The 15114-nt window shown below is 38.8% G+C and overlaps 3 protein-coding genes across 4 annotated transcripts; 1 reads left to right on the forward strand and 2 right to left on the reverse strand.

Moving 5' to 3' along the window:
- Positions 1 to 593: 593 nt before the first annotated feature.
- LOC307035186 (NEDD8-activating enzyme E1 catalytic subunit-like) lies at positions 594 to 6548 on the reverse strand. Of its 2 annotated transcripts, XM_079674250.1 has the most exons (18): positions 6443 to 6548; positions 6302 to 6340; positions 5178 to 5301; positions 4922 to 5002; positions 4742 to 4824; positions 4416 to 4496; positions 4265 to 4308; positions 3778 to 3842; positions 3422 to 3577; positions 2917 to 3019; positions 2677 to 2787; positions 2460 to 2513; positions 1704 to 1740; positions 1544 to 1625; positions 1353 to 1453; positions 1217 to 1280; positions 1062 to 1116; positions 594 to 965 (listed from the first exon to the last, which is right to left on the reverse strand). In XM_079674250.1, exons 1-18 carry the CDS (start codon positions 6460 to 6462, stop codon positions 877 to 879), a joined length of 1389 nt encoding a protein of 462 aa, XP_079530376.1. In that variant the 5' UTR covers positions 6463 to 6548; the 3' UTR covers positions 594 to 876. The 2 variants fall into 2 exon arrangements, with proteins under 2 accessions (XP_079530376.1, XP_079530377.1); XM_079674251.1 differs by lacking the exon at positions 6443 to 6548 and having other exon boundaries at positions 6278 to 6337.
- A 661-nt stretch (positions 6549 to 7209) lies between these two features.
- LOC307035103 (PRA1 family protein 3-like) lies at positions 7210 to 11325 on the forward strand. Its single transcript, XM_079674102.1, has 3 exons — positions 7210 to 7485; positions 8102 to 8319; positions 9980 to 11325. Exons 1-3 carry the CDS (start codon positions 7304 to 7306, stop codon positions 10153 to 10155), a joined length of 576 nt encoding a protein of 191 aa, XP_079530228.1. The 5' UTR covers positions 7210 to 7303; the 3' UTR covers positions 10156 to 11325.
- Positions 11326 to 11631: 306 nt separating this feature from the next.
- lmod3 (leiomodin 3 (fetal)) lies at positions 11632 to 14532 on the reverse strand. Its single transcript, XM_079674101.1, has 3 exons — positions 14014 to 14532; positions 12264 to 13877; positions 11632 to 12032 (listed from the first exon to the last, which is right to left on the reverse strand). Exons 1-3 carry the CDS (start codon positions 14299 to 14301, stop codon positions 11985 to 11987), a joined length of 1950 nt encoding a protein of 649 aa, XP_079530227.1. The 5' UTR covers positions 14302 to 14532; the 3' UTR covers positions 11632 to 11984.
- Positions 14533 to 15114: the final 582 nt, after the last annotated feature.

A 15114-nucleotide genomic window follows, 5' to 3' on the forward strand; every position in this document is an offset into this window, starting at 1 on the left:
GACATGTCACAAAGCGGACAGAGGGAGAAACGGAGAGGCCGACTAATCTTCTCACGAGATATGTCATGCCTTCCCCTTAAGATAACATTTGAAAAACAGCTTTTTATATTATTAGTATTTGGCTGTCATTTTGCCAAACAGCAAAGGTGAGATGACACATTCTGTTTGTTCGGTTCAAGCTCCCGGAATGAAATTTTAATTTTGCAAACCCACTAATGAAGCAAATCACACCACTCAAACTAAATATAAAACTGAGGTATCATTGGTTTTTTAATTAAGTCTCACTAGAAACGTACATTAATTGTTCATAAAATAGTTTTAATTGCTAAGTGATTCATATTAGAAGATTGAAACTAATTTAAGATTTATAAATTCAATATAACAAGGATATTAGTTTTTGTTTTTTTGTTCTTTACTTAAGACTTCCTATGTTTAGTTGCTTTTTTGATACATTAAAGATAACCAGTGAAGCATCCTTTCAATTCTGTTGCTGCCATAACAAGTGAATTTCCCTGGATAAATAAAGGTCCATCTTATCTTCATTGCTTCTAAGTAAACAGATGTTACCAAACAATCTGGCGAAAGAGGAAACCTTTATAACCACAATAATACAACTTTATTAGAGATTAGTGCACATTATTATTCTCATTAGATTGACAGGGAAATAGCTACAACAGAAGTCAAAACATCAGATATACATCATTAAGGAAACAACGTTACAAATAGAACAAAAAAATCGGTAAGGACTTCATATTTAATCCTGGAGGTCAGACCTCAGTCAATGTCTACATCGTGGTATCAAATGTGCTGCTGCAACATCACAGAAACCCAGTGTTTGCATTCGGATGCAGTCACTTTGACATCACTGCTGAGTGTTCAGGTGGTGAAATTGAGCTTGAAGAGAACTGTTTGGGGTGTGGTGACATCTGCCACCGCCAGCTCCTGTCCATCAGACAGGCCTAGCTCTGCAACAGGAGAGACAAATCATTTTATATGATATGTTTCAAAGATAGTCAGAAGCTACAACTCACTTAGGACTGACAGGGAATAATTCAGGTTACCTTTCAAAGTCTTGCAGAGGTTTGGCCTGGTACGTTCCTCGATGGATTTAACAGACTGGGATACAAATGTTTTCGTAGTTTAATTGTGGTTTATAATTAAATGTAGCTGACAAAACATCAAACAGCATTATCAGGTACTCAATTATGTATATTACCTGCAAATACAGCGTCTTATTCTTCCCTTCAAGAGTTGTGGTGATAGCCGGAGATTTCATTTGTCTGTAAAGAATGAACGTTTAATCAGTCAGTGTAGTATATTGTGTATTATAGTGTTTTATTCCAAATACTTACAGAGAGGCATTTTCTGTTAGGTACTCTAAAACCTCCTGTAATTTGGCCGAAGGAGGGAACTGGAGATCCTGAGGCACCTGGCTACAGGCTGAACAGTTTTCCTGCCGATCAAATATGATTATTATTCTCAGTACACAGTGAATACAACGATTGCTGACAACATGGTGGTATCGGTTATTGAGACAACAAACCTTTCGTTCAGCTTCAAAAGTGTAGGTGTACAGTCCGTCCACATCATTGAAGACCAGGTAATTATTTAAATGAATATATGCGCTGAAAAATAAAATCTGAGGTTAAGGGATGTTCATTTGACCAATCAACTGGGCTGAGAGATTAAATTCTGCTTCTTACCTTGTAGCAATTTTAAAAACTTCAGTGGCACAGGCAGCTAAGGAGAAAAACACAAACAAAATTAAAGAGGCCTTATTATGCTTTTTGTAAAATAGAGACGTAACTATGTAACACTAGCGCTTCTATTGGCTTGCGAGATCTCCAAGCGGTTGGCCAATCTCAATAGAGCCGGCCAGCTAACCAATAAGAACAGACTGGACTCTGGTTTCAGACAGAGGGTAAAAAGAGGTGCTGCAGCACACAGGCAGTATGAGAAAAACATATATATAAACCTGAATATGAGCATCAAAGGGCCACTTTCAGTTGTGTGAACTATGCAATTGTTTTGATACAATATACTGTATATTGAATGTCTTCTCCAAAAAGAAATGTCCACAACTGGAACTAGATACAGCAGGCCTCTCAAATAATGAATTCTTCACATGTCAAACTAATTTTTGCACAAGCAAAACAGTAAGGAATAAATTGAACCGTGTAACTTTCTTTAATGCACTATTTAATTAACTTAAATAGTACCTTATATAACTACAAGAAATAGTTTGATGCACAGATGTAAGAAGCGTGTTTTATGTCTGCATCAATTTACAACAACATTTCAGCTAGCTTGACAGTAATAGTATCCGTAACTACAGGGGGCTTAGCCAACAGCCTACTTATTTTGAAATTGCAGCAAAGATACGTCATTAATGTTTTCATATATTTCCTTTCTGTCAACATGTCTGAACAGCAGGCCTCAAAAACATCAGAGTGTCATACCAGCGATGACAGCATTAGTCGATGCCACAGCAGGAATGATCCTCTTCACAACTCCTTAGGCACAAAAACAGTCACACGTTTAATTCCAGCACACAGTTATACATACTTGTGAACTCGAGAGTAGTCCATTTTAATGAAACACATTATCAGGGAAAAACTAGCTAATTTATTACATTAGCATTGAATAAATTATTGTCTTTTAAATTGACAAGTTCACCTTGAGTGAGTCGGTATGTCACTCCTGTAATGTTGAACTCTGCAGCTCTTTCTCGGGCTCTTTCAAACACCCACGCGATGTGCTCTGGATTGTCTCCATCTAAGCAGGTATCTGGTTGAGGAAAAGACTCTCGTAGTTAGCGTAAGTTGTTATGTGATGTAATTGTAATAATTTGCACAGATCGAAGGTTAAGTAACGTGATTAGATTTGTTATAAACAGGTAAGAACACGTGAGCTTACCTCCAAATGGCTTTTCTTTCGGCCACTGTAAGATTCGGGCATATTCAATGCAATGCTCTGGTAGCCGAGGCATTGACGCAATAGTGCACATGGGGAAGTTAATCTGTGGAGAGAAAGACATTTAAGTCAAGCACAAATGCATTTATAGGAGCAGTAGAAGCCCATTTTCTGCTCTACACAGTGAAATCAAACAGCTACAATATTAAAACTATAAAGTTACATGAGGAAGTACAATTCTTACTGTTTTTATAGTTTATTTTCTGTGTTTTGACAGTGCTAAATAGTCACTGCTGTGCTGGTGGCAGCTATGAATACTTCCCCCCCCCAACTAACAGCTGTTGCTGCTGATGGAAATGTTAAATATCTCCTCCTGTGCACCACAGATGCTGTCTCCCCCCCAAAAGACAAGTTCAACAACAGATCTTATGATTCAAATAACAGAAGAATAGTTTTTTTCTCTAATCATACAAATATTTGTATGTGAAACTAGAAGACGAATAGTGACCTGTGGCGGGTACAGCCCCAGTGTGCAGTCGATGCATGCGGTCATGCTGGGCAGAATGACCCGGGCGTTTCCTTTAAAGCCCTCCGTTCCTCCGTCTATCAGGGGGATGATGGAGCTGGGGTCCAGGACTCCGTCTTCATAGCTCAGAAGGGATATCTGGAGAAGGTAACGTCAATCATTGCCAGTGCTGGGGAGTGCTGAACTACATGTAATTCAAATTTTAAATATAGTTTGATAGGATGCATTAATTGCTACATTTTCAAAGTAACATCCCCAACACTGATCTAACTCACCACTAGTTATACTAATACCCTCCTAATATGCAGAGGTATATTAAGGTCAAATATTTTGCCTACCAGCATCCCGTTCATCCAGCGTCTGGCTATGATGGAGTCCAGTCCACAGACGATGATGTGAAACTCTGGGAAAAGATGAGCATTTTAAACCTCTGACAAACTTCCTCTGTAAACTAAACTGAAGTATAGATTGTGTAAGTGTAACAGAGGTGATCTTTGGGGCCATAGATCTCGGCCTCCGTCACGAATTGTGTAGTTTTGTTGGTGGCGAAATGTATGTAGTGTGTGTATGTGTTTTTAGTTTGTCTGTCTCTGTTTGCTGGTTTTATGTTGAAAAGTGTTCCCCTTTCCCTAGGTCTGTTGCTGTTGATTGTGTGTATCTGGTGCCCTGTGTTGTCTCCTCCCCCCCCACCTGTGTCTAATTGCTGATAAGTGTGTGTGTATTTAGGCTCTGTTGCCCTGTCTGTTTTGGGGCTGGTAGTGTGTGTGAGATCCTTGTGGCTGGTGACTGTGCAATTGTCGGCTTCACAGTAAGAAAAGCACTCACGCCTGTAGAAAGACTCGTCAAAGTCTTGGATCTTCTTAAAGTGACTGCATGTTATTTATAAGGAAAAAATACCACAGTCGAGATATTTTATACACTGTAAACTATATCTGATATGTGTTTCAGCTGTGAAAACCGTGGATGGAAAGGATACGGGACAACTCTACATCCAGGGATACGACTGTTGATGAAGTCGGCAGCCACTTCTGCCTTTGGTCGTCCAACATCTTTGGGCCTAATTGGATGCAAAAAACTATTATTAATTAGAGGACATTTGATATGCTTAATTTGATTTAAATTGATTAAATCTCTCAGCTGCAGAGGACATGGTATTTTTCCTTTATTTTCAATCGAGGGCTATAAGCTAATCATCTCATGTACTCTTCATTGTTAAAACCATTAAATTAATTTTTTTACCACACAATGCATTTCTTAAATAATACACTACTGTGAAAACTGTAATATTGAGGAAAAGCCTACCTGAAAAGAAACTGCCTGTTGAGGTTGGACAAATCAATCGTGTCCATGTCGACCACATGAATCAGACGAAACCCAGAGAGGCCCTAAAGCACAACAAGATTTAGAAAGCAAATACATTTGATTTCTCAGCTTACACTTCAGAAGTAAGTCCATTTAACATAAATTAAAGGTATTTCCTACCAGATTTTTGAGGAGTTCACACCCAAGTCCTCCTGCACCAATGACAAGAATCTTGCACGTCTCCAACAAGAACTGTAGAGACTGAGATAAAAGAAACACCACAATAATAAAGAAATGAAAATATACTGCGATTTGAAATATCTCAGTCACTAGACAATGTAAATATATAAGCTTTCTCACTAACTGATTCAGTTTAAGATGTTAAAATACTGATCTCTATTATTCTGATCTTTTGCTATGAAAGTATTTTGGTTACCTCAGTGCTTGGCTCAAAGTCAGGATGGGTGAACGGTCCAGGTCGCTCCAAAAACTTCCTCACATGATTCCACCGGCCATCCCAGTCGCAACCAGCGTCCCCGTGTCCTCCAACTACAGCCATTCTGGACACACAACACACTGAGATATACTGACCTTGCACCATAACTTAGATCAGTACATTTCTGCCTACTTGTTTCTCTAGAAATGCCATAATCCACTTATTACACACATTTGTAACTAGGATGTGTGAAGAAGGCTGTGAAAGAAAGCAGTTGGCAGCATTTAAAACTGTTATTTTGTGGATAGTTTGGTTATTTGAATGAAGACAACTTTAATCTTTTGAGATTACACAATTTAGAAGTGTTGACTGTCTGGTTGGATAATGGTTCCCAAAATGTTAGTCAGCACCACCACAAGGCATTGAGAGGCCACAAGATTGTGTCCTACATAGGAAATAGTAGTAAATACTTATGCAAACAAATTTTATTAAGAAATCCCATTTTCCTGAGAATCCTCATTAACAGGTGCCTTGTCCCATTTCCACAATACATACCAATTGAATGCAATATGAACTATACTTGCATTTAAAAATAAGAAATCAATATAGTTCATGGATTATACCAACAGGAACATTGTAAATACCTGACTTGTCAGACATGAATATGCATATTTGGACTGTCATTATCATATGAACTTGATGTTTCATACAAACTTTCAGTAGCTGCTCCATTTGTACTTTGTGCATTGCATTGAGGGCCATGTTTGTGTCACATGTTGTAATGTTATGTTTAATTGTTTGAGTTTGCTTTGCGCTCTACATACTCAAAACCTTTTTAGGATTAGTATGTAGTATGAAGTTCGTACAAAGTTTTAGTTGGATTGTTATTCCGGATGTGCCTTGTAAGGAGGATGGAGGATTGGTGCAGTCAGTGCAGGGTATCTGCGTTATGTTTGGTATTGTGAATGGATACGCTGTGTAAACGAAGACAATTTACAAACAACCAGATGGGTTTCTAAGGCTGTCCCTTGCAGAAATGTTTTATTTTACATGTCTCCTGGCCCAGCAGTTGCGGCTCAAACCTGCTGCCAGTCAGAGACCTTTATTTAGCATTCGTCACTAACTTCTTAGTCACGTCCTCTATTCGCCTTCTTTTCTTCTCCCTGCAAGAACAGAGTAAAACAGGGTTCAAGCATGCCGGGTTAACGACAAACGGCGCGGGTTAAACTACGATTAAATTATGTTTTTAGTCCATTGAGACTTACGGCTCCTCGGCATCCGCCATACTTTCACGGTCCCATGTCCTCGATTGTGTCTGCCATGTTTCCGAGGGTCAAACATGCACCCTCTGCGCAAAGGACCCAAAGGCCATATGGAGCAATGTATTATTCTACTCGAACCCAACTAACTGATCTTTAAATGTGTCCATGTTTAAGTTAAAGGTCTCGTGTCAGATTATATATTGAGTTCACAAGGTGAATCAAATGTTATTTATATATATATAAAATGTGCTAGATTGTGCCATACAAAATACTGATAAAACTAAGTGATTTAATAAGAAAAAAAGAGAACACAAAACCTTAAATATTGTATGTAGCCTATTCACAAAAGGTTACATTTAAGAATTTAAATACATTTAAATATCAATAATTTCCCCTAAAAATAACTAATAAATCTTGTTTTTACTAATTAACCTGTACGTATTTGTATATTTTAGTATTCCATGTTTTTTATTTTATTTGTCTGAATAAACAAGCTTGCTATTGTTCATAGCTACATTAATGTTAAAATATATAACTGAAAATAAGTTAAATGTTTTTTAACAAATAAACCTGTATTAGTGTTCTTTTAATTGTATTTGTCTAAATAAACAACTCCAGCTATTGTTTCTTAAATCCCTATATGATCATTCTACTTTTTTAAATGTTATGTGTACACTGTAATCATCAAGGAAATCTGCGCATTCTAGAACGCAAGTGTAAAACGCTTGAGACTTTAGCTCTCGTGAGATTTCGAGCGAGAGTACGCCTTGTTGTTAAGACGGTGATCAGCTGGCCTGTCAAAAATATTACGCAGCTAGCTCCTGTGGGTATGCTGTTGTAGTCACTTCACTACACGTTGAAGACATGACAGCCAAAATGGAGCTTGCACCCCTCAGACAGTGGGATGATTTCTACCCCGGGACGGACCGGTTCGCCAAACCCGAGTTTGGAGATTTAACGAAGTGGAACAACAGAGTGATCAGTAATCTGATGTACTACCAGACCAATTATTTCGCGGCGGCTGTGGTGGTTTTCCTCATTGTAGGGTAAGTCATGGTAGCATGCTAACGGGGCTAGCTAGCATCTATGGTTGGGTGTTTAATTAGCCTGCATACCTTCTACCCACCACACCCATGACCACTGATGCTATTTCTGTAACTATTGTATTGTTGAGGCGATCTTTGAGGCACTTCCATTTAAAGCCTTTATATTTCTTCTTCTAGGCCTATAGCAAATTTTCTTTTTAAATGTCCACATATTCAGTAGCATCAACTATCAGTTAAATAATAACTTTTGAGCTAACGTTAGATGTTTGCAAGTGATCACCCTTCGTCTCTGTAGTCTGTGTATTCAAATAAATGTTACTTACAGGGGTTTTAAGTTTGTTTGAGAAGCTACATTGGATCTTGGATCTCCTACCGTCAGTTATCAATTCAAGGATGTCTTTATTTTCTGTGCATCTGTCAAGCTGGTTTGGTAATTGTCTTTGAATAGTTCATGATGTATTGATTAGTACAGGCCTTAATGCAGGCATATGCCCTCTTTTGGTTCATACCAGCTGTCAGGATGTTGGCAATTATTATTGTTACCACTAGGTTGTGCTATTAAAACAATGCCAACACCTTCATGTACAATATGCCACTTTCCTGTTACAATATTCAGGTTCCTGAACCCATTTGGCATGTTTCTGGGAGGAGTTGTGGTGGCTCTGGTCTTCATGGGCTCAGTGTGGGCCGGAGAGAACCAGGCCATGGTGAAGAACTTCAAGAAGAAGAACCCCTCGGTGTTTGTCATCTGTGTAATGGGCACCAGCTACTTCCTGCTGTCGCTGTGTGGAGGCGTCCTGGTCTTCATGTTTGGCATCACCTTCCCCTTGCTGTGTAAGTCACGTTGTTTACTTTTAAAAAAATAAGTTTTCAAAGAAGACATCTTATTCATGTTGTCAGAGAGCCCTCCTTATCATGCAGTGCACTACATTCACTTTCCCAAATGTTATATAAATACGAAATATATGCTCTATTTAATCTCCTTATAAATTCCCATTGTCCAAGTTTGCTGAGTTGTCTAGGAGATGGATTTTAATTGTTACCATATGAATGTGGAATTGTTGTCATGTGACAACACAACAATTCTGTTTCCAAGATCAATATTGAGCAAGTTTGATGTTGTTCTTTAAGAAAAAAAGGTTTTTGCCATTGTTGCTACAATCTCTACTGTAGCTGCTTGACCTGGGAAATAAAAGACACGTACACAACAAAATATAACATGGAAACTTTGAGCTTTGTAGTTCTTCATTGTTTTCTTTAGGTTCCCACACACTCCCTCTTATGGTTTTAGGGCATGGCTCTTGTACAATTAGATGTATTCACACACACATTCCTTTCTCTCCTTCTGTATGCTCTGCGATTTTGATACAAAAGATTTGCTAACTTTAAGGCATCAAATAAATTCCCTGCTTGACACCTGTTATTTTACAAGCAATTCACGTCACAACACATTCATTTAACAGATGTGACACAGATATTAATTCACTCATTCATTCATACACACTAGTGCGCATCATTATAGATTTAGTGCTTGGCCTAACCTGATTAAAATTATAACCTTCGTTCCCTACGGTATATCCAAAACAGTCATTGGCTAATGTTATATGTTAAAGGTCCCATGTCATGCTTTTCCGGTTATTACCCGTCCCCTTGTGTGTTATGAAGGTTTTTATGCATGTGACGTTACGACGACCCAAATGGAGCTCCAACAAGGCGTTTAGGACAGAGAGTGAAATTCAGTGAATACACATACTATACAGAGATGCTGTATGAGAAAACCAATGTGAGTTTGGAAAATTGCCTAATGTAAATATATTCTAGTATACCTCAACAATGGAATTATGATCAATAGAAATGGCCATGACATGGGACCTTTAAACTGTTAGGGAAGATGGTGACTCACACAGGGTTGAGTAAAAGAGGTTTTCCTGTGGGTGAACAAGTTTTTCCAAGCCCACTCTCATTCTGACTCACTGTAGGGATTGAACAGCATGTACAGTGTTACTGACAGGCATTCACTCATGACACAGATTGCAAAAATAAAGTCAGCATTACACATCGAGCTGTACTGTCGTTCAGATGAATGATTGTGGGTTTGCTTCAGCCTGCTAAACACATTTTGAGTCAGGGTGGTTTAGTTAATGGATTGGTTGGATCATTAGAGCAAATGTAGCCACTCCAACATCATGGCCGATAGGTGAAACGGTTTGATCGCTTCCCAAGAGGCCTGCCTGCTGCGGCTTGTGTTGAGGGGTTGCTATGGGTTGTTGATTTGGACACAACTACATTTACTTGCTGATGTCATGCATTCAGTATCTGCCTGCCATGGGAATAAAAGACACTTTGATCCCTTCTCCTGCTTTAGTTGCAACAGTATCACATTTTAGTTTTCCTATTTTCCTTAGCTGTATTCCAGTTAAAAATCAGATATTAAGGTTGAGACACTGAAATGTATATCTAAAACCTCACATGTTGTTTTTTTTTTTTAATGTAGTAATTCTGATCCATGCCTCTCTGAGACTGCGCAACATGAAGAACAAAATGGAGAACAAGATTGAGGGTGTTGGGCTGAAGAAGACCCCCATGGGCATCATCATGGATCTCCTGGATCAGCAGGAGGAGAAAATGAACAAGATTCAGGATTTCCTTGAAAGCAAAATGAAAGATTAAGGCTATAATCAAACGTGTGCCAAGGGGAGTTGGTATCATACAGCATGGATTAAAACATCCTTAGCATAGTCCCATGTGTGGAGTTTTTTTTACCCTGTAAACATGTCATGTTACTGATGTTGGCATTCCCATATTTTATATCCATTTTGGTTTACTTAATTCTCTTATACTTTACTTTACTCACAGATAGATGGTAACATTATAACATGATTTGCACAATCACAGCGTGGATTGGATGTTGAAAGACAATGGGCACCAAAAAAAAGTTACCAAAGGTCATTCATTTGTAAAAAAAAAACTAATGTTCCTAAAACACATTATCCTTGTCCACAACGCACTTTGTTCCACATGACGACTGACTTTGTATTTCAGAAAATGAAGCAGAATGTCTGAACACAATGTCCAGTGTCAATTGTGTTTGTTTAAAAAAAAAATCAGATGCTTGCAGTTTGCTACCTCAAAACAAGCATGTTTGATTCACCCAGTGAACTGTTAAATGCTTATTAAACAGCAATAACTACCGTTGTGTCACTCCAGGAGCTTAATACTGATATGAGACCTGTTTGTAGAAAGAATTATGTGGTCATGGAAATTTAAATATTCCTAATCTCAAAAGATGTGTGTGCACACTTCTTGACCTTGCAGGCTGGCCTGAGTGTTCTGATCAAAGCTATGCAATATTGAAAAATGAATGGCAAGTGCAGTTTTATTGTTTGAATATTATGTCATGATTTGTACATGTTTGTTGTTTCTGATGCGTCTTTATTTCCATGATATGGCATGCGGAAATATATAAAATGGCTACGGGATACAATCATATTAAATTAATAAAATTGCCCTATTTTCCCCATTTCCTGTTAGGATGAAATCCATTTTCGTTTTGAAAAAAATAGGAATTCCAAATTCAGTGTGTCATCTGTAATGTTAAGTGTTTGTTTTATACTGAAAGTATGAGCAATTTCCTGTTGCTTTTATATATATGCAGATTAGCTGTTTGTTTGTGGTACTTTCACAGATGGCAGTTCAGGAAGATTGTTTATGTTACACGGATGCTAAATTATATATGTTCTGATTTTATGCAACTGTTTCATTCTTGACAGTGATGATTAATTCACAGAACTTGACTTAAAACATGGCAGTCCTATATAGAAATAAAGATAACCTGATTTATGTTGCATTCTTGTCCCTATTCATTCTAGGTATAGAAATATATTTAACATCAAACAGTTGTTTTGGCTTTATTTGGGTTACATCTCTGTGGGAAACAAAGTGATAGATTGTAGAATATTACTGAAATTAAAAGCTTATTTATAACCCTAATGAATATCCCCTTGTGGATTATACAAACTTATTTCAGTTTGACTAATTACCTCTAAAATCTGAACGGCAATGATTCTCAGGGGATCCATTTAATTTGGACACAGATATATTCCTTATAATACAAATGAAAAAGAAGGGAAGAAAGAGAAACCCAGGCAAAGAGAAGATTTTTTTTATAACAAAAAGTAAATATATTGAACAGGATTGCTCGAGAGTACATCCAACATTAATCAAACAAACCTATAAACCTACATTTATTTTAACAAGCAATGTCAAGAAATATATGAGCAACGGCAAAAGCTTAATATGGGGCATTCTTACTCATTTATAGCTTTTTTTATAAGTTACTAAAGCATCAGTATTTAGTGTGCTAACAAGAGTGGAACAACAACCATCCAATATTTATTTTTGTGTAATAAAAGTATGGTTTCACTCTTATTTTGCAGTTAATTATATAATATATGTAAAATAAACACACAGTATGGTGAAGAAAACCAACAGTTTCAGCCTCAGAAGAGACTTGTTTCAGCCGATTCCAATCCTTTGGGGAGCGGCACCTGCAAGCAGCGACAAAGAAAATAAAAAAAAAGATGACTAAGATTTCCAGAAGGTGTACACAACAACACACAGACAACAACTAAATGCTTTTAAACAAGTGAGAGAATATATTCATATGGCACACACTCTTCTGATCTGAGAAATGTAGCACCGTCAACAGTACATTTTCAAACGGTTAAATTACTGATCAACACAAATTTAGCTCGCATTACAACCTCTTGTATACTCACATTTTTCAGATACGCCACGTTGCTCTTTTTTATTTCACTCAGCAGATTATCACGGGGTGTGAAGTCAATCTTAGCTGGCTCTCGTTTGCGAGGGACGGGCTTCAAAGTCTTAATCACTTCAGTCAGGTTTGGTCTTTCATCTATCACCTCTCCATCCTCTACATCCATCGCCCGGTGAGTCTTCTTCAGTTGGAAATGAGCTGGCTGGGGTCTCTTGTTATCCCTCGGGTCCAGGTCCAGAAAAGGGTCACGTTTCTTGGGAGTCCTCTTCAGCTGGACGTCCCTCAAAGAGCCTGCTGGTTCGGCACTGGGTTGTTTGGGAGTGCTGTTTTTTTTCACCTTCTTCTGGGCCTCTTGTTGTTTTGTCTCGCGCTGCGTTTGAGGTTCGCTGCTCGGTTCAGACGAGGGTGGGACAAACCCGTGCTCCTGCAGGAGTTCCATAGACGGTACATACCCGAGCATCTCAAGCAAACCAGGAGGCAGGTTTAGACTGTTCTCATACATCTGCATCATCTTCTTCTGCTCCATGGCCTGCTGCTGCTTCTGATCCTCCTTCCTCAGCTGCCTCTGGCGGTCCAGATTCCGGGTCAAAAGGTTGGTCACCACCATCCTGGGCCCCGCCTGCTCAAAGTGGTAGCCCATCTTCAGTAGGGTGTTGTTGGCCTTGAGCAGGCGTGAGATCTCCATCTCTGCGTGGTGACCCAGCATGTGCCTCTGGTTGTGAAAACGCAGCTCTGTGAGGGTCTCGTTGAATTGGAGGCAGCGGATGATGGCCACGATGCCCTTTCCGGTTACAAAGTTAGACTCGATGTTCAAAGTGGTAATGCTTCGGTTCTCTCGTAACATGTTAGCCAGGTGGAAAGAGATATTTTCATCCACACCGGTGTTGGCTATGCTGAATGTTTTCACTTGTCGGTTCTTCTTCAAAGCGTTGACGTAGTCTAAGAGCATCTCTTTGGGAATGTTTTCTATGTTGTTTAAATTAATCTCAGTGATAGAGGGGTTGTTGTTGCGGACTTTGTCAAGAGTCGTCTCCAAGTTTGTCTCATTTCCTGAGGGTCTTGATGTCATTTTTATATTATTGAATGCTAGCTTCGGTATATTTAATTTGTTAATTTTTCTTTCTTCTTTCTGCGGGAGCAAATCATTGATTTCTTTTATCTCCGGCTCCTCTGCTGCCTCTTTGGGAAGCGAAGAGTCTGTAGTTTTAATTTCCTCTTTCTCTTCAACTTGTGATGTGCCGGGCCTTTGGGCTACGCTCTCAGTCTTCTCCTTTGTGTCTGATAAAGGCTGATTGTCATCTGTATTGTTTCCCGATACATTTTCCGTGTTAGTGTCTAGATGATCTACATGCTTGTTTATATTTTCATGGTTTTCTGTTTTTATCTCTTCTTCATCTTTTGTATCCACTCGTTTTTCCTTTTCATCCGTTTCATCTACTTCATCCGTCTCATCAACGACTTCAACAATTTCCTCAATGATCTCCTCTATAATTTCCTCTCCATCTGTACCATCTAAAACTTCTTCCTCAATGACTTCCTCTATCACTTCATACTCCACCACATCTTCTTCTTCTTCTTCTTCTTTCTTTTCCTTTTCCTCCCTTAAAGTTCTCTGATTAAAAACAACATCAGGCAAAAGTTAGAAATCCTGCCTTTAACATCTACCAAGTAGGGACTGTATGGTTCTTAAGTCAGTACAATATCTTAAATTGATCTGTACCCAACCATTTGAGATGTTGACCTCTTACCTCACTGGGCAGCAGAGTAGTAGGCAATCTTTCTTCCTCTAGCATACGGTTGGACTCTTTCTCCCAGTAGAGGTAACCAACCAGCGATCGGTGGTCAAACGTCCCTGTTGGAAGTTTTTCCGTCTGGTCCTTTTGTCTCTGGCCCACCGGTACCCTCTCATCTGGGGCGATAATAACATCCATTTCACTCTGGAGCTCCTTAAGCTCCTCTGGCGAAAGCATAGCAAGAAGTTCATCCTCATCAATATCCTCTTCATTGAGATCCTCAAGGTCTTTACTGTTTGACATATTTGCTTCTTTCTTCTACTGAAATCAAAAATGAAGTATAACCTATAGGCTATGTCCAATCTATGACTCAGGACAGAGCGAACTGAGAAGCCTCTGACTTTGACTTCAGCTAGGAACTGTTGGCTCCTGCCGCATGTGGAGTCTAAAATTAAACACTGTGAAAGGCATGGAAGATATTTAAAATACAAGCAGTGAGCATACTACATTCTTCTTTCAGCCCCTGCTCCCAGCTGGCCTGACTGTCAGGATCTTTTGGGATGACAGCTGCTTCAGGAAAAGTGTGGGATTGACAGCAGCAGGTGGACCATTTAAACTGGGCCGGTGGCGAGCACAGCTCCTCCCCATCTCCCAGAGTTCATAACCTCTGAAGCGCTGCACAACAAACAAATGAGATCCAGCCAGAAGCGGTAATTAAGAAGTCATTTCTCAATAGGGAAATGGATACTAACATTGTAGAGAAAGCATTTTCTTCTCTCAAGAGTTTTTTTTAGATCATTACTCAAAGCAGTTTTAAATGTTGCTAGTTTAAATTACCTGGTGCCATGACTTTACAGATTATTTATACAAGAAATACAAATCTAGGAGTAAAATTATAAGAGGAGTTTGACCTATTGAAAAATATTCGTATCTCTTGACCAGGCTAAATGCTACTTTGGTTCCAGTCTTTATGCTAAGCTAAGCTAACAGGCTACTAGCTTTGGCTTCATATCTTTGATTGACAGATAGATTAGTGGTGTCGATTTTCTCATCTAAATCTCAGCAACTAAGTGATTACCAAAAGTTAGTTGGTTTAGCTATACTTTTAAGGTTTTA

Source organism: Notothenia rossii (assembly GCF_949606895.1).
Source record: "Notothenia rossii genome assembly, chromosome: 4".
NCBI classification, from domain to species: domain Eukaryota; kingdom Metazoa; phylum Chordata; class Actinopteri; order Perciformes; family Nototheniidae; genus Notothenia; species Notothenia rossii.

Excerpts from the sequence above, each read along its gene's own strand:
- LOC307035103 (XM_079674102.1), top strand. The coding sequence starts at position 7,304 with ATGACAGCCAAAATGGAGCTTGCACCCCTCAGACAGTGGGATGATTTC. Across the intron at positions 7,486-8,101 it reads GTGGTTTTCCTCATTGTAGG|GTTCCTGAACCCATTTGGCA; the intron begins GTAAGTCATGGT and ends TACAATATTCAG. Across the intron at positions 8,320-9,979 it reads CATCACCTTCCCCTTGCTGT|TAATTCTGATCCATGCCTCT; the intron begins GTAAGTCACGTT and ends TTTTTAATGTAG.
- LOC307035186 (XM_079674250.1), bottom strand. The coding sequence starts at position 6,462 with ATGGCGGATGCCGAGGAGCC. Across the intron at positions 4,825-4,921 it reads GTGAACTCCTCAAAAATCTG|GGCCTCTCTGGGTTTCGTCT; the intron begins GTAGGAAATACC and ends GTTGTGCTTTAG. Across the intron at positions 3,020-3,421 it reads TGGGGCTGTACCCGCCACAG|ATTAACTTCCCCATGTGCAC; the intron begins GTCACTATTCGT and ends TTCTCTCCACAG.
- lmod3 (XM_079674101.1), bottom strand. The coding sequence starts at position 14,301 with ATGTCAAACAGTAAAGACCTTGAGGATCTCAATGAAGAGGATATTGAT. Across the intron at positions 13,878-14,013 it reads CTACTCTGCTGCCCAGTGAG|AGAACTTTAAGGGAGGAAAA; the intron begins GTAAGAGGTCAA and ends GTTTTTAATCAG. Across the intron at positions 12,033-12,263 it reads ACGTGGCGTATCTGAAAAAT|GTGCCGCTCCCCAAAGGATT; the intron begins GTGAGTATACAA and ends CGCTGCTTGCAG.